Source organism: Medicago truncatula, chromosome 7 (genome assembly GCF_003473485.1).
Source record: "Medicago truncatula cultivar Jemalong A17 chromosome 7, MtrunA17r5.0-ANR, whole genome shotgun sequence".
Taxonomy (NCBI): domain Eukaryota; kingdom Viridiplantae; phylum Streptophyta; class Magnoliopsida; order Fabales; family Fabaceae; genus Medicago; species Medicago truncatula.
The window spans coordinates 33,024,880-33,043,984 of NC_053048.1; the positions used below are offsets into that span (position 1 = coordinate 33,024,880).

The 19,105-nt window shown below is 31.5% G+C and overlaps 2 protein-coding genes, 1 non-coding gene and 1 pseudogene across 3 annotated transcripts; 2 read left to right on the forward strand and 2 right to left on the reverse strand.

The window, feature by feature from the left end:
- The first annotated feature begins 403 nt into the window (after positions 1-403).
- On the forward strand, positions 404-2,737 carry LOC11411141 (CASP-like protein 4B1). The gene is made up of 3 exons (XM_003623412.3): positions 404-886; positions 1,027-1,162; positions 2,403-2,737. Exons 1-3 carry the CDS (start codon positions 606-608, stop codon positions 2,592-2,594), a joined length of 609 nt encoding a protein of 202 aa, XP_003623460.1. The 5' UTR covers positions 404-605; the 3' UTR covers positions 2,595-2,737.
- Positions 2,697-5,975, reverse strand: LOC11409601 (probable WRKY transcription factor 26). The gene is made up of 5 exons (XM_024770100.2): positions 5,583-5,975; positions 5,305-5,487; positions 4,122-4,720; positions 3,852-4,013; positions 2,697-3,436 (listed from the first exon to the last, which is right to left on the reverse strand). The coding sequence occupies exons 1-5, from the start codon at positions 5,817-5,819 to the stop codon at positions 2,980-2,982; spliced, it is 1,638 nt and encodes a 545-aa protein (XP_024625868.2). The 5' UTR covers positions 5,820-5,975; the 3' UTR covers positions 2,697-2,979.
- A 2,023-nt stretch (positions 5,976-7,998) lies between these two features.
- Positions 7,999-8,070, forward strand: TRNAQ-UUG (transfer RNA glutamine (anticodon UUG)). The gene has a single exon. It is a non-coding gene; the product is annotated as a tRNA-Gln (tRNA).
- Positions 8,071-15,696: 7,626 nt separating this feature from the next.
- Positions 15,697-17,400, reverse strand: LOC11409600 (soyasapogenol B glucuronide galactosyltransferase-like; annotated as a pseudogene).
- Positions 17,401-19,105: the final 1,705 nt, after the last annotated feature.

Here is a 19,105-nt window from a genome sequence, read left to right on the forward strand (position 1 = left end):
GATGATCTTAGTACAAATGATAATCTTTCAGGTTTCTTATAGATAAATAGAGAATTAACTATCTAAAAAGTAAAAAGTAAGGTCTCAAAATGAAGAAAGGTATTTCCAAAAATAGAGTAAAAATATTTAAATGCACTTGTAAACATGTGAAAGCAATGCTCCATCAAAAGCAAGAAAACCATCAAAATAGAAAAGTAAGAAAATTAGTAAAAGACAAATTTGATTGGAGTATACTGATACTATGAACTAGCAACAGCTGGCAATGTTTTTGTCGTACTTGACACTCAACCTCAACAACCAATGAAATTAAGACACGTCATCCCATTTTTTCATTAATACTCTCACATATAGTCACATAACAAATTAGTTCTTATCTTGAAACATCTTTATTAACTTCCATAACGATTTTACCGATAATTTGCCAGCTCAGCAAAAACAAAACATGTAACACACGAAACTAACCTTAGCAAAATAAAAAAGACAACCCAACAAAAACAAATTTCAGTTTCTTGTTCCAATCTTGTTCACAATTCAATCTTTTATATCTAAATCCAAACCTTAAAGATTTAAAAATCAAATAAAAAAAAATAAAACATCTTCAGAAAATGTCGAATATAGAAGAAAATTCATCTCCTCCTAAGATACACATTGAGACTCCACCAACAGCGCCACCTGCGTCTGGTGAGGATCATCAGACACCTCACCAGACACCGGCGACTGCAGGGATCGCTGGAATATTGCGGCGATGGAAGAGGGAGGATTTGATAAAGAGAGGATCATTAGGATTGAGAGGGATCGGTCTGCTATTCTCTCTGATCTCCTTCATTGTAATGGCGAGTAACAAACATGGTGATTGGAAAGACTTTGATAAATATGAAGAGTATAGGTAGAAATCTTGAAACCCTTTTGATGATTTTGTGTTTAGATTAATGGGTTTGGATCAAAATTTGACTTTTTTATTAATATTTTTTCCGAGTGTTGTTGACAATTGATGGAGTTGAATTTGATTTTGGTGGATTCTTGTAGATATCTGTTGGCAATTGCGATTTTGTCAAGTTTGTATACTGGAGCTCAAGCTTTTCGTCAAGTTCATGAACTTTCTACTGGTAAACAATTGATTAAACCAAGAATGGCTGCTTTGATTGACTTTTTTGGTGATCAGGTTTGTCATGTTATTCATTTCTCTTTCATCACATTCATTTCTATATGGTACTATCTATGAAGCACGGACACGTGTCGTGTCTGACACCGACACGACGCCGACACATATAATTACACTGAATTGTGTGTTTTTCTCAAATTATTAACGATGTCGGCGTGTCAGTGTCTGTGTCGTGTCCAGTGTCCGTGTCTGTATTCGTGCTTCATAGGGTACTACATTTTTCTGAATATGACTATGATACTCTAGTTAGTGTCAGAGGAATGTATCAATCAAAGTAATGTGTTGAATTAGCATTAAATTCTCTGAAAACCAATGTGTTGATTAGAGTACAAGTGATTTAGATTGTTACAAGTTCAACTGTGAGTGATAAGAATCTCATGTTCTTAATTGTCATCAATGAAGACTTATCACTGTTTTTTAATAATTTTGGATCGAGATGTGTGTCAGTGTCACAATCACTATTGTATTTTTTAGCTTTATCTGATTGATAGAGATTGATTCTGAACTTCATCAAATTCATGAGTCAAGTTCATGTGTTGAATTAGCATTCAATTCTCTGAAAACCAACGTGTTGATCAGAATTCAAGTGATTCATGTCGTTTGAAGTTCAAGTGTGAGTGATTAGAATCTCGTGTTCTTGTTTGTCGTGAAGTATGAAGACCTATTAGTGCACATTTTTTTAATAGTTTTGGGTCAAGATGCGTGTCAAACTCACTATCGTGTTTTATAGCTTTACCTTGTTGCTAGAGGTCTTGCTGTTGATAAGATGCATTGCAATTCGCCTTTAGTCTGTGTCTAAGCTAAGGAATCGAGCTATAACCAATCTTGAAGAGACTGGTTTGAAAACTAGTGACTTCTCTATGAAGTTACCTTTATGAAAAAAGTGAAAATGAAAACTAATTTAACATCAATTGGTTTGAAAACTGTTTTTCTAAGGTCTCATTCAACTTTCAAATGTCAATGACCTTTCAAGTGTTTCAATAATGAACAAAAAATTAACTGGACTTGATTCATTGATTTAGAGAAGTCAACAAATCCTTTTGAATTTGACCACCACATAATTCTAATGACTGATGTGTGTGTTGAAGCATCATTTTGAATAATTCAAAGCTTTATACACATTTGTTTATTCAAAAACCTTATGACTAGCTCTTTAATAATGTTATGTTTGCTTTTGTAAGACTATGAAATGGTAGCAACTTGAGCGGAGATTGATTATTGGCTAACTTTTTGGTTGCAGATAATGGCATATCTTTTGATATCATCAGCGTCGTCAGCTATTCCAATAACGAATAGAATGAGGGAAGGCGCAGACAATATATTTACAGATGCTTCAGCTGCAGCGATTAGCATGTCGGTTTTCGCCTTCTTGTGTTTAGGAGCATCAGCTCTCATTTCTGGCTACAAACTATCAACTCAATCTTATATCTGAAACTGCAACAAAATTCTCCATACACCGTGTCATACTTCAGTTACTTACCTGTAAATCACATTTATCTGTATATCACTGTTGTGAAAGGGAGACATTTGTATGTAACAATGAAAGATTATGATATTGATTTCATATACAAATAATATATAATTTTTTCAACTTGAGACTTTTTCTTACAAATCAACAAAAGAATAACAGTGCTCATTAGTCAGCTAATTTTTTGTATCTCCTATGGATGTAGTGCCTGTGACTAAGATCATTCAAGTAAACTACTAAACATTGATGAATCTTTCTATCTATTCTCTCCTATGAATACAATAACTAAAATCCTACATCCTATACAAAATACATATCCGAGATATCATATGAAGTTGTGGCCCCATGTTTAGAAGTCGTTTGACAGAAATGACTGAAGGAACGAGTCATCCTTCCTCTCATCCTTGGCCTTTAAGTATGCAGCATCTGAGTATTGTGAATGATTGACTGATGAATCCATCGATATTCCGAGAGATGAATATCCGAAATTTCCATGACCCTGCAATATGTCCTGTGGAAATGACTCCTGATTTCCGTTGGCAGGAAGTCCGGTATTATTATAAAGTGAATTTGTGAAACTTGATGAATTGGAATAACAGTTAACCGCTGAGGGCCTAATAGGGGCTGGTATGTTGCTGTTGGTCAGAGAATTTCTGTTCAGATTGTAACCTGCAGAACCGCGTGCAGCTGGTACATCGTGGTTGTGTTTCCCTTCGTAAGTTGTGATCACGGCTTTGATATCATGTGCAGCTCTTTCAACATGTTTTCTCACATTACAGCCAGGGGCAGTGCATTTGTAATAGCTCCTGCAGATTTTGAACAAATGAATAAGTTAAGGTGTTGGTAATAGCAACAACTTGAAATGTATTTGTAATTCTAAATTGCAGTCTGCAGCCGTAATTTCAGCCGCAATATAACAGTTTTAGAGGTTTCTGCAACAGCAGCAACCACATTTTACCGCAATATAAAGGTTCGCAGTGTAACCATAACCACAAGTTAGAACTTATTGACTAGGGGGATGTTTGGATTGACTTATGTTTGAGCTTATGCAAAATAGCTTATGTAAATAAATAAGCTTTTCTGCATTGATCGTAAGCTTGTTAAGGTAGTTTATGAATTAACATAAAAGCTTATTTATTTGCATAAGCTATTTTTCATAAGTTCATTAATAAGCCAATACAAACGGGCCCTAAAGGGTCTTTGTTTCCATGAGTTAATTACCTTGCATTAGGATTTCCTTTAACAACTTTTTGTCCATATTTCCTCCACCTAAAGCCATCATCAAGGATATCAATTTCACTTGTAGTTTGAACTACAACTCTAGGTTCTTTAACAGTTCTACTAGCCGAGGCACAATAACCCTCATTTTCATTATCACCCTTCCTGCAACAAAGAAAAATCACAATTAGTTCGACTAAATTAAAATGCACTACACAATTCCACTCTAAAATCATGAATGACGTATTAAATAGGAAATTGCTTATATCTTACCATCTTTTCGCCTCTGGTACAAGGGCATTGTCATTTCCTCCAGAATAACTAGTTTGTGATGTTTGTTCAAATTCTTCTTCTCCCACAGAAGCTGAAGAATCTTCTTGTATGGAGACATGATCCATCGCGGATTGATCCGAAATTCCGGAGTTAGTGCATGATGAAGTAGGTTGAGAGTTTGTTCTTCTATTAGACTGAGGCTTAGGGTGGTTATGAGTTCCCTTATATACAATTTCAGTAATCTGTCCATCCAAATCCCTCTCGACTTTCTTCTTCATTGAGCAATTTGGATTCGTGCACTTGTAATAACTACGCGGATTTTCGCTTCCTTTCACTTGTTTCTGTCCATATTTTCTCCAATTGTAACCATCTTCCGATCTCTTTTGTTCTCTAACAAATTGAGATGCATTATTATTGTAGTTATAATAACCAGAACCAGTAACTGAATTACTATGTATTTCTGGTTTGATTGGTACAATTTCTGAGGAATAGCTCTGAGTTGATTGGAATTCAGATTTCGATGCCGTCCTCTCGGATGAAAAATCTGTTTGCTTTTTAGGTTCATTGAATTTCCATATGTCTTGTTTCTTAGTTTGTTCCTGATGTTCGAGTAAAACAAGTATTTAATTTAATTAGAATACAACAAACACAAGTCATATTCGGCTACATGGATCAAATTACGTCATAATATTCTATCATAAACCATATTTCGGGCCATTAAAAAAATAATATATTTTGGTCCAATAAACTTAACCTTGTTGTGACTATTCAACATGATAATCATTATGATATAATCTATTGATTATCAAAGCATAGAAATATACATTGAAATATTTTCAACCAAGACTAGTAAAGTTTTAAGCCTTGTTTGACCTATTCAACAAACCTTGTTTATACTAAAACAAGAAAAAGAAAACAAAAAGAAAAGTACAAATAAGCAGAAAATAAAAAACTCCATCAAAAACAGTAAACAAAAAACAAACTGACCCCACAAGCCATACAGAACACATGCCAATAATGTTAGAACAAATAAAGCTATGTTTGGATAAACAGCTTAATTAAGCTGAAAACAGCTTATGAACATGTCATAAACTCCAGAAATAAATCTTAACCTAAATTAGTTCAAACAAGCCCTAAATAAAACACAAAATGATACTTGTGCTAAGTCATAAACAGTGCTTACCTGTTGAAACATGTTTGTGGAAGATTGAAAAACAGATTCAGGCTTAGTTTGAGTTGGAAAAGAGAAATCAGATAAATTCTTCTCATCCTTCTTATCACCTTGTTGCTCTTCTTCACCTAAACTGTTCTTGTTCCAGTTGAAGCTTTGGTTAGCAAAAGCCTCAGTAGTTGGAGAAGCAAAAACCTAAAAAACATAAACAAAACACAACACAGTTAGAAATGTCATAAAACATGTTATTTTCCTAACACAGACAAGAATAAGAGAGTTAGAAACTTTACATTTGGAGAAGAGAGAAAGAAAGGTGAGATCAAGAAATCAGTAGGACTAAAAGTAGATGAAAATGGTAAGTGAAAAGATGGTGAAGATGAAAGAGGTAATGAAGGTGGTTGAACAGATTTGAATTTAGGTGCACCATTAATTGGACCAACTTGGTTATTATGATTATGATTATGATTATTATTAGTATTAAGTTCAGAAGTTTCCCAGTTATGATATTGATGATCATCCATAGTCATGTTATTTAAGGTGAATGAATATATTTGAGTTGGTCAAAGAAAAGAATTAAAGTCTTATAGTTATGTTATGAAATGAGGTTTGGTATGGTAGTGAAGAAAAGGTTATGTAGGTTTGAATATATAATGATGTAAGAAAAGAGAAAATAAGAGCAGAAGTGAATGATTGAAAGATTTAATGAGTTGAAAAACTTGTTGGAGTAGCTAAAGTCTTGGGAAGGTGTTGTTTCTGAGAAGGTGAAGATTTGTTTGACCGTGGAATAACCATGCTTGGTCAATGGTCAAAGCTTGTGGATTTGACTAGGCTTAGAGAGAGAGAGGAGAGAGGGTTTGCAATTTGCATGCTACATGTATAATAGTGTGCTTTTTTGATATTTTATTTCTTATTCTAATAAAAGTAATAATATTTATAGAACTATTTGATGACGATATGCACAGATTAATTTATGAAAATATTTGATAACTTAACTCTAATTAAATTTGTATTGTTTGATATAATTAATAGTTGAACTAATTTTATCTAGTTAAAACATTTGGTACTAATTTGTAAAAAAAAAAAAAAAAAAATTGGCACTAGTGTATTTCTTTTTTATTACAAAATAGTAGTACTACTATTAGTGAATTTTTTGTTGTAAATTTAACTTCCAATGTTTTTAAGCTTTGTCTTAAGTATTTATAATTTTATCAAATTTAGTTGTTTAAAAAATACAATTTATAAACATATATTTCTATTTGTAGCTTTAAAAAAACTAAAAACAATATTAAATGAATACTGTTTTATATTATAAATAAAAAATGAGTCTATATATACATATCTTTTTTTTTTTAATACATGCGCTCAAAATTTAATTTTTTTTTATTTCTTAGTGAAAATTAACTTATGTATTTTCTATTAAATTAAGAACTTATTAAAAATTAGGGAAAAAGTAAAAAAAAAAAAAATGCGAGAAACTAATGTCTCCTGAATTGAAAAATCTCATAGATCGTAGGTTCATGAGAGATCAACACACTAATTTTAGCAAGACAATCAACACTTGTATTTCTAATAACGCAACATGTGAGGATGCCATTCTTATAGAAAGCATGTATCAATTGTAGTCCGACTGAGGAGCATATTGACGAGTAGAAGGCACACTCTCATCAATAAAATGCAATGTAATTTAATAATCAAACTCATAAAACATGTTCATATAGTCATGATCCTAAGCAAAATCTAAGCAACCTGCGATTTTAGATTGTGTTGAAGGTAAAACCACAACTCCCTACAAATCTAGGGATCCAACCACTTTAAAGAATTTCTGAGCAGGCCACCAAAACTAAACCTCATTGGATTATCAATAGAACTCCCATCATTGTTCATCAAAATCACATTCTATGGGAAGGTTGTCAAGAAACCAAACTGGGGCTTGAGATGCTATTAGAGTTTTGTGCAAGCAACGCTCAACACTTAGATAAAGTCTCTCTCACCTTAGTGACATAATTTAGACTCTCACAATGATATTTCACTCATATTCAAAGTTGATTCCATATCAACCAATATAACGGGTCTATACGAGTGCGTAGGATCAGTATGCCTAAAGCTTCATCTCCTGACACAAAAAACACAATAGTTGAAATCGAGCTATATGATGAACATACCTGCATCGTCTCTAACACAAGCTCATGTTCACCAAGTTGTTGAATCGTATAAAATGCATACTTGATTTTTCCTTTATAGAACTTATAGACGATTTAGACCAAGGAGTAGGAATACAAGTTTTTTTTTTTGTTTGAAAAACTCAATGACAAAACACACACAAAATAAATTTACAAAAATGAGTGTTTGAATAGGCCCTCAAACATATCAAATCTCCTTACACCTAAAACAGATCTATAAGATAGTTTTGCTAACGGTAAACCTCTGAAAATTTACTTTCTAGTTCAAAGCCAGCTTCTCTTGTTGTTTTTATTTTTTTTACGGGGACAATTGCTTATTTTACTGCACATATTAATAAAATTGTTTAGTTTAATTTCTTAAAAAAAAAAAATTTGTTTAGTTTAATATAAAATAAATAAGTATTGGCGTTTTATTTGTTCGTTTATCTTCGTTTTATTATTGGTAGTTGACATGGATTTAATGATGTAAACGATAGCATAATACAATTATACAAATAAGGAATCACAAGACAGGTTAACACAAATGGGTTCTATGGTGTAGTGGTTAGCACTCTGGACTTTGAATCCAGCGACCTGGGTTCGACTCCCGGTAGGACCTTTCAATTTTTTATTTTAAGTTTTATTAAATGTGTCTTAAATAACTCGTTTTAAGTTTTAAACTTGACTGGATCAGTTTAATTCTGTGCATTACATGTGTAAAACTTTTTCACACCTTCAATCATCTCATTAATCTCATAGGATTTTACCAAAAAATTACATTACATTGTCACTTTTTTTTGGTAGATAGACGAAACAGCAAAGCTATTATAAACTCATACACAAGTGGAGAGGTACCTGGGTTCGAACCCGGTCATGACATCCAGCTTAACAATTTCACCATTTTACCAGTTGAGCTAGAACTTGTAGATATTGTCACTTTTTTAACTTAGTTCTCAAAATATCTTCTTTCTTTTTTTAAGAAGCTAGTTTTCAAAATATCTAATAAATCTCTGGTGCACAAATCTTTTTTTGTGGGTTGTGCATGGTGCACAAATCTTTTCCTTGTGCATGCTAAATGCCGTCAACAGAACATAGTACCCTGATCTAGAGGTATCACTAAGACAGTAACACATGCACAAGAAAAAGTATGGAAGCAATCCATTTGTGGTAATTAAAAGTACAGATAATGAAATAAGTAGAAAGTAGAATTTCAGATGGAAGAGAATAGAGAGTAATCTTCACAAATTCCACACTTCTCTTCCTTACCATTTGTGGCGCAACCTTTTATAATGTTTTAAACATGTATATAAAAAATCTTTCACAAATTTAGAAGTTTAAGCATAATTAAACAAATTTTAATTTAATAGAGACTAAAAACACTAACAGAAAATTTTGTAGGGACTAAAAAATATGATTTATTTTTATAGAGACTAAAAATAAAACTGCAGATATTTATAGGGACCAAAAAACTTAATTAACTCTATTATCTATAAAAATTGTGTATTTGTGGGAGAGGCTGTATAATGTAAGCATGCATTTTTAGCTTCTTAATCTCTTACTTTCTCTCTCTTTGTGTGGAAAGATCACAGATGTTCCATTCCAAGTATGGGAAAATTAGATGGATTTGGATTATTATCACATAAAGCCAAATACTTGGTTGTTTAACTTTTTGCGAGACCATAATTTTTTTTCTTCTTTAAATAAGCCAAAAACATAAATTTTTATAAAGTAATAAAAAAACTTTAATTAAAAAATGAGGTCGATTAATTCAATTGGTTTGAACTGAGAGATGGGTATGTTTGCCGTGAAGTTGATACCCCCAAAACCACATTTTGTCAATCTCTCCAATTTAGAGCTTCATTATTTTCACGGTGGAACTCTATGGGAAGCGCAATTAAAGTTGCAAATGTGATGGCAAACACACACTAAAAGAGTTGAGGAGTTCAAAGTTTAAGATTCAATTCCTAAAAAGGAGAAAACTACTAGACTAGTGTTTGGTTTAGCGTTCAACCAATTTTACTCGTGTTTGACAACTCTTCCTCCATATTAAAATAGAAGTTAGGAATCATGACTTTAAGACAAACACACGTCTGTTGTCAATTTACCGCTAAAACAAACAAGCTATAAGATACTATACTAACGATTAAAATTAACATTTGTCTAATCATTTTATTTTTCTATCTTCAGTTATGTAAGTGTAAATATTTTATAAGGTAAATGTATAATAAACTAGTTAATGTAACATTGAAATATGAAAGTCAGACATATAAATAAAAACACAATTTATGTAAAAAAAAAAAAAAAAATCAGCATGAGAAGAGGTTAACATAATGAATAATTCAGTGTTTTTACCGCAAAATTCAGCGTTGGTTTTGTTACCCGACATATGCAATCAGTTGCAGCCAATCCTCTGAAAGACTGAAACCACAGTGAAGATCTGCAGGCCACAGCTGAATTAATGGATATCACCAGAAGCTTTACAGTAATTAGATAATATTATTTGTAAATTTTATATAGAGTTAAATATTTTATTCATCCTTATAAATATGTAAACTTTTTATTTTAGTCTCTTTAAAAATTTTCTTTAATTTTTAGTCCCTATAAAATTTTATATCATCACTTTTGATTCATCCGTTGGGTTTGCATTTTTAACAAAATTGAGTAGAATATTGTAAAATTCTTTTCCAAAATAATTAGAATTTTTCACCAAAACATGAATTTTTAACCGTCAAATATATTAAAATTCATATTTAATTCATATTTTGTTAAAAAAAATTGATTTTTTTGAGAGATTTTTATAATATTATTATCTTTTCTGTAAAAAAATTTCAAAGATATAAATTTTACATATGACTTTAGTTAAAAAGAGGGAGCAAAAGTGTGAAGATGAAAAAAAAAATTAGGGACTAAAAAAAAATAAAAAAAATTTAGAGGGACTAAAACAAAAAGATGATATATGTATAGGGACCAAAAATATATTTAACCCTTTTATTTTTAGTGTTTTATTATAGGATTATTTTGAGAATTTCTAATTTAAATAAAAAATAAGCCCCTTCCCCAATTTTCTCGAAGCATGTGAATCTTCTCTTTGAAGTCAAAACTCCATCTATTCTACTTTTATTTCCATATTCTCGATGAATACCAAATTCAATTATTTCAAAATTCATATGTCGACGCGTCAGATTCAAACTTCATTTCCAAGTGAGGTCCACTGTAGGCAATACTTTCTTTCTCGTGATGAACATTTTGTTCATGAATATTGATCAGCCATTTATCGACACAATCTGAAACTGATGATGAATCCATGTTTTCTGAGAAAGTATGTACAATGTCTTGGTGGCAGAGATTGTGATGAGCAACAAGAAAAGAACAAACATAAAAGAAATGTTGAAAACAACAAACGGTTTAAAGAAATGCATACAATAAATTTCATCATATAAATTAGAGGGTTAAATATGTTTTTGGTCCTATAAATATACTAACTTTTCGTTTTAGTCCCTCTAAAATTTTCCTTCAACTTTTAGTCCCTATAAAATTTTCAATCTTTACTTTTGGTCCCTCGTTTAAAGTAAACTCATATGTAAAATTCATATTTTTAAATAAAATTTTGCAGAAAAATGAATAATATTACAAGGATCTCTCCCAAAAAAGTTTAGAATTTTTTACCAAAACATGAATTAAATATGAATTTTTATATTTTTGGCGGTAAAAAATTTATATTTAATTCATGTTTTGTTAAAAAATTCTAATTTTTTGCAGAGTGATTTTTACAGTATTTCATACATTTCTGCACAATTTCATTAAAAAATACAAAAATTTAGTTAAAAATAGGGACCAAAAGTAGTGATTGAAAATTTTATAGGGACTAAAAGTTGAAGGAAAATTTTAGAGGGAGTAAAACGAAAAGTTGGTATATTTATAGAGACCAGTAAATGCACAAACCAAATAGCAGTGATGCAAAAACCAGTAAATGTACAATACCACGGTTTGAAATAGATTCACATAGCAGCTAATAACAGCAATAGTCTTAACAGAACAAACCAATAGCAGCGATATAAAACTCATAGTAGCAATGCACAAACCAAATAAAGCTCAGACCATATACAAATAAATAATAAAATACATATTAGAAAAGATTCACAACCACGGTTTGAGACGATGGCGATTATCTGATTTGAAGTGACGGCGGTGAGACAACGGTTACCATAAGAGGGGACAATGAGAAGAGTGAAGAGGAGGATCCTGTTATTGAGAGATGAATGAACAACGACAATTGATATGAACGGCGGAATAATCGACGATTGTTGGCGGTGATGAGAGGGGAGAGGAAGAGATTCCGAGGGAAGCTGAAAAGAGAGTGAGTATGTACCATTGAATCCTTTTTTACCAGTTGTCATTCATCCAATACCTTAAATAGAGTAAATGGAGCATATCATAAATGAAGCATTGCTGGACTCCTTATTGAGAGGTAACCACTAACCATATGCTTTTTGCTTTTGAAACGTAGGAAAAAGTGGTATAATTAATTTTTTTAATTTCATGTTAATAATATTGCATTATGACAAAAAAGTATGTGATAATTGAGCTCTAATGCAGGGTGAAAGGGAGTAATAAAATAGAAAAACGTATTATCGCAATCAAAATCGAAGAATTTTACTCAAAACTTTTATAGAATCGATATAAGATATAAAAATTGAAAATCGTAAAATCACAATCAAAATCGATAAATTCTACCAAAACAAAAATAATGCTAACTATATAATGAGAGTATTTGGTCTTATTTTGATGATTAGAGCATTGTGATTACATAGGCTAAAATCTTTGACTACATTAATTTGTTTTAATAGGCTAATTGTATAGAATTAATTAGCATAGCTGGCAGATTTGATATAGGATTAATTATAAGGATTTGTTAGCTCAAATTGAGTAAAACACTTTGTATATATTGCTTGAACTGCAAATGAAAATATCAGACGAGTGTGTTCTTTCCAAAACACTACTCTTTATGGTACCAGAGCTCTGACCACCAGAGTGAAGGTTGAAAAAAAAAAGTTTGATTATGAGAATAACTCAGAAAAGAAGGAATTGGAAGTCTCTTCAAGTCAAGGAAACAAAATAGTGTCTTCTTAAGACTTGAACAACAATGGCAATCCAGGAAACATAATAACTTAAGTTCAACTTCGAGACGAAAACTACGATGAATCGGCTCGTGCCATGAAAAATTTGTTACGTGCGCAGAGAGAATGGGGATTAATAGAAGGAATCATCCCAAAACCTGCAGAAAACTCACATGACATGGAAGATTGGTGGACGGTGCAATCCATGATAGTTTCATGGATACTTAACACGGTTGAACCTTCCGTGCGTTCCACCATATCGTATACATATACTACGAAAGAAATGTGGGAATACATAAAGGAAAGATTTTCAGTTGTGAATGGGCCTATAATACAGAAATTGAAGTCAGATCTGACCGGGTGCAACAAAGGCGGAATGTCGGTGGTGACGTCTTACGGAAAGTTGAAAATCAAATGAAATGGGATGAATTGGGAAAGATTTTCAAACTGTTGTATTTGGATTTCCAAAATCTATTATCTACCGAAGTTGTTACTAGGTTGAGTCACGACCAGGTCGCTCTCTTTAAGACATTTCGTGGCACTGCCCAAAATTGTGCAAGGCAGACTATCAACCACGCCGCCTCCAGGATAAAACAAGTCCAGCTACAACTGTTCGATTAACTACTACACTGTAGAAAATCATTCAAGAATTACACCTCCAAATATGGTACTAAGACCACTCTTTAATACTGAAACCACTTTAATATGATATTGTTACCACTCTGTTATGATGCTGAGACCACTCAAATATCAATATGGTGTTAATATCATTCTAACTTTAAGTTCTCCAAACTATCAATATGGTACTCCGACCACTCAAATATGGTGATACCACCATTTCTCCTCAAATAAAAAAAATATTGAAATACTTTTTATATATACCGTTAAGATCATTCTTAATTCCGACGGGACATTGTTATTCCAAATAGGGACTATGATCTTAAAAGTATTCTTTATTCTGAAGGGACATATATTATCACAGGGACTATATTTTAAGACCATTCTTAATTCCGAAGGGACATTAAACCGAAAAGGGATTATGGTCTTAAGAACACTCTTAATTCCGAAGGGACAGAAAGGAGTAGAAAAAGGAGAAGGACTTGTCAACACAAGTCGAAGGAGGGAGAAGAGAGGAAAAACACAGGAAGCATCAACTGTGAATTTCGGTGTGTTTTTGAACTAAGTGAAGTCCTCTATTTATATAGAGATTCTGTAACTGTTTTCGCAAAAATTGCGACAACAGTTACTCTAATGGATAAGATTAAAATGAAGTTTATCTATTAATCAGTTCAACAACACTTGTGGATAGGATCAAAAGAAACAAATCCACAAAAGTGGAGGAAACAAACTATTGGATTTGAATGAAGGAAATATAATAATAATTAAATTATTATTCTTATCACAACCACCATAAGCTAAATTTATGGAAAGTGATATTCTCGAATAAAATAATAATTACTATTATTTTTATCATTATCAAGTATTTAAAATTAAATATCACAATTTAAACACTACTAATGTGTGTGTTCTATTTTATGTGGGACCCCCACACTATTTTTTCAATTCACATAATATTAAATTAAAGTATAATTACTTGATATTTAATCTTCGAATTTTTCATCCAACATCACATTAATGTTCCAACAGGTTCCAATGAAGGGCACCCGTTTCATTTAATATAAGCATTTACTCTGAATGATACCGTCTTGAATTATTGGACCAATTGCAGGTAGGGACCATTTACCATTTATACAATTGATAACCTCTTGCACAAGATGCAATAATGACATTTTCAAAGCTTGGGTAAGGATTTGATCCACTACTATATCTTCTTTATTGCATGCTGCACCATATTGATTATGGATGATGAAATTATTGAAGTTGATATATGTTAATAGAGTAAATAGTCAATTTCCCTCTTGAAATTGTAAGTTTCATCAATTACCCTCCTGAAATTAACAAAACTTCAATTACTCCCCTGAAATTTCACAACGTTAGTCAATTTACCCCCTCCGTCAAATTTTTCTGTTAGTGAACATGACGTTTTGCAAATACCCTCTGAAGTTTTGCACTTATGTGCAAAATGCCCTCCAAACTTAAATTTTTTTTTTCTTAAAAACAAACAATTAATTAATAGTTAAATATTAAAACTAACTATTAATTTTGGAATTTGGGAAAACTATATGCATATATACATCAAAATAGGCTCCAAAATGGGGAAAAATATGTATTTTTTAAAGTGACAATAATGGGATGATTTGTGGATTAATATTGAGGGTTGTGTAGTTTAAATGGTTTGAGCAAATTGTTGAAGGAGTTGGAGGAGTTAAAAGACTAAGATGGTGAAGGAGAAAATATAAATTTAAATCTGATTATTAATTTGTTTATAAACCTCTAAAAATAATAATTTGTCTATTAGAAATAATTATTATTGTCACTTTAAAAATACACATTTTTCCCTATTTTGATGTATATATGTATGTAGTTTTTCCAAACTCCAAAATTAATAGTTAGCTTTAATATTTAACTATTAATTTTTTGTTTTTAAGAAAAAAATAATATAAATTTTTAAGTTTGGGGGGCATTTTGCACATAAGTGTAAAATTTCAGGGGGATATTTGCAAAACGTCATGTTCACTAACAGAAAAATTTGACGGAGGGGGTAAATTGATCAACGTTGTGAAATTTCAGGGGGGTAATTGAAGTTTTGTTAATTTTAAGGGGGTAATTGATGAAACTTACAATTTCAGGGAGAAAATTGACTATTTACTCCATGTTAATAGTTTCAACAAAACATATAAAAAGGCTTTATCCTATGTTAATATGGGTTAATTTCATATCTTGTAGTGTAAATGCATCTCGTCTTTCACCATTCCTGGATGTTTTTGTACAAAGCAAGTTGCACCAGAACTATAACACCGACACTACTATGAATTATATTACAGAATTTTTTTATTTTTTATATTATTGCAGCTTGTCTAAAGTGCAACTCTTAATTCCTAGAAACTTTTTTACGTATAACTTTAGAGAATGATTTTGGAACAAAGAAATTTAGTTATGTCATTAACCAATTTCACTACTACATTAATATTAGGAATGTGCGTTGTTAATCACTTTTAGAATCTATGTACTTATGTAAGTTTGGAAACTATGTAAAAATAAGATATTAACGTCTTACATTGTTGTGGTTAATGAAGTAGTCATACTTGACCATAAAAAATGAAGCAATAATCCTCTATAGTCCTCTTGGAAGCAGCACCAAGATTTTTAGCTTTCTTCCTCATTTCTTTGCTCTCTTGGCCATTTCCCATCAAAATCTCAACGGCCTTTGCAATCTCTTCCCTTCTCACAATTGCCTCTACACTAATTCTATTCCAAAACTCGTTCTCTTTTGATCCAACAGAAACTCCAATCTTCAAAACATCAACAAGAAACTTCTCGTTGTTAAATTGCTCAGCAAAAATGGGCCATGTGATCATTGGCAAACCAGCATTCAAGCTTTCGAGAATTGAGTTCCAACAACAGTGAGTCACAATCCCTCCTGTTGCAGGGTGATCCAATATTAGAAGCTGCGGTGCCCAATTCCATATGATATAGCCTTTTTTGCTTTCTTTCATCCTTTCCTCAAATACTTGCAGGAAACCTTCTTCATCCTCATTTCTATCATATTTTCGTACGACCCAAATAAAACTATGACCTGAATTTTCAAGCCCGTGTGCAATTTCTACAAGCTGAGCATGAGGATGCCAAACAAGGCTGCCAAAACTTACATACAATACAGACTCATTTTGCTTTGAGTTAAGCCAATTTACCAATTCTGTTTCTTTTCCAAAGTTCTTCTCCGCGCGCGTGTCCCCTATGAGTCTTGCTTTCATCCTTCTTGTTAGCCCAAACAGAAACTGGTCCTACATTCCAAGATTTGATTCCCATTGTTGTTTGACTAAGTTTCACATAATCACTTTCAAGTTCATGAAAACTATTGTATAGTGTTCCATAGGGTCAGAATTCTTTCTTCGATTCAAACACTTGTTCAAAAAAGGCAGGGTCAGAATTCTTTGTCCTTAACCAATCAGGAAGCTCCAGAGGAATCATCTCAATTGTATGAGGCAAACCAGCAATAGTAAATTTCTGTGTATCAGAAACCAAATTATCAGAAACCAAATGGAAGGCACAGTTGGAGAAGTAGCTTGAGCTGTAAAAGTAAATCCTCGGAATGTTCAGTTTTGAAGCTGATTCAACTGTCCAAGGATACAGCATATCGGTGACTATACAATCTGGTTGAAGTTCTTGAAACAAAACCTCGATTGAATCTTGGAGCATCGGTATCCGACGGCTGATTTTACCAAGTATTTCAAGTGAAGTTCCATCATTGAAGTTTTCAACACCATCAGGGAGACCAACTTGAGCTGAAGGGAACTGAATAAGTTGAGTTTTAATAGGGTATCCTGAATTGAAGTCATCGTCTATAGATTTTTGGAATGTTGAAGCATTGGCATGTGTAGTGATGATGGTAACATTAACACCATGTTTGGCAAATAGTCTTGCTGTGTCTATCATAGGATTCATATGACCAGGAGTTGGAAATGGAAGAAAAATTACATGAAGTTGGTTATTGGATTGTTGAGATTCAGAGTCCATTGTTGCTTGGTGCTGTTGGATATTTAATGGTAGTTTCTGTGGCTGAAATAGGAAAACGAAAAAGCAAAGAAACTTCCCCATTTATTTTCTCAACAATATCAGGTTGAAAACTATTTCACTTCCATAACAGACTTAGAAAATTATTCACCACTAAAATTACGACATTAAACCCATTTATTTTTTGACACCAGTTTCTTTTTTGCTAACATTTTTTTCTTTCTTTTTTCTTTAAAAATATTCACACATTTTTTTTATTTTAAAAAATGATCAGTTGCCAATTGTTTTCGCTTTATTTTCTGTAAATGACTCACTAAAAAGCATCCTTGAAAGGTACAATTCATAACCGAGATAATTGTTTATCACTAATCAACTAATTTCCGTTAATTTATTTACATATTCTAATTGAAAAAGAGAATAATATAGTAATTATAAAAACGAAATAAAAATAACCTTTTACACATTTTCCATCGTACTAAAATGTGATAAATTTTTATGTCATGTTCGTCTACTTTTGGTATGTCACTTTATTGTTCTTTTCACATTGTTTTTATCAAAATAAGTCATTAAAGAGTGTAGTTGAAGCTTATGATGATTCATACATGTGACAACTATTTGCCATTAATCAAATAGTTTTTTTTTTAAGAAACTAAAATGGAATTAAATATGAGTTTTTCCATCATGTACAAATTTGCACATGTTAAAAAGTTTAAAATAGTAACTTTGAATTGAAACTTGTATATTTTGTATTAAATGTATAACTTTTTAATAATTTTTTTTTTTTTCAATACAGAATTAATACTTTTAGTTGTTTTAACATATGCAATATTACACATGTTAGACAAACAGTAATACCCCAAAGAAAAAAAAAATTAATTTTAAAAAAAAAGAATTAGGAACTCAATTAAAATAACTTATTTATTAATTTAAAATCATATAATTTTGATATATTTTATTCAAAATAGCTTCTAAATCTCTAGTTTTAAAATAGTAACAAATTATTTATTTGTTTATTAGAAACTAAATATAATAAATGATAAATGATATTAGTCGTGTTGAAATGGTTATTTTATTTTATTTTATTTATTTATTTGAACTGTGATGGTTAAACTTTATGTATGACTAACCGTTGATTTATGCTAAAGATTTTTGTCGAATAATGTTGACTTGGATATTGCACGTATTTTTTTTTAGCATGAATGAGTTTTCAAAGGATGAAATTTTTAGTTTAAAAATTGTTTGGATAATGACCGATGAAAACTTCACTCATCCATTATGTTTTGTGATTTTCTTATGGTGTAACTATTGAGATAATGGTTGTTCTTCTCTTTAAAGTCTATATATATATAAATAATGAGATAGGTTTTATATTCTTTGTGATGATAAACTTGCATCTTGAAATGTCCTGAAAGCTTATAATTGCTTATTTGGTTATACAACATTATAACAAAATAGCTACGACCAATTAGGGATGGCAATTGGACCCAGATCCTATGGATACCTGCAAAAAATACCCGCTATGGGTAGGATAAAACCCCACTTTCATGGGTTCGGGCTTGGGTATGGGTAATTACCCGCAAATTTGTATGGGTATGGGCACGGGTATGGGCACTGTACTACCCAGCCTTGCAACCCGCATATATGTATTTATATAATATTATAAATAATTTATTTATTTTTGGTGTACAATTAATTAATAAATTTAACTATTTAAGCCTAACATTAAACCTAAAACAACTTAATAAAAACTTTAGTAACAATTTATTATGATTTTAACATGCAACTACAACTTTTTAACGTATAACTGATGTAAGGTATCTATTTTTTTTTTCTTTTTAGGAATATTTTGGATGTTTTTTTATTTGGCTAAATATTACTACCTCCGTCCCTAATTATAGGGCC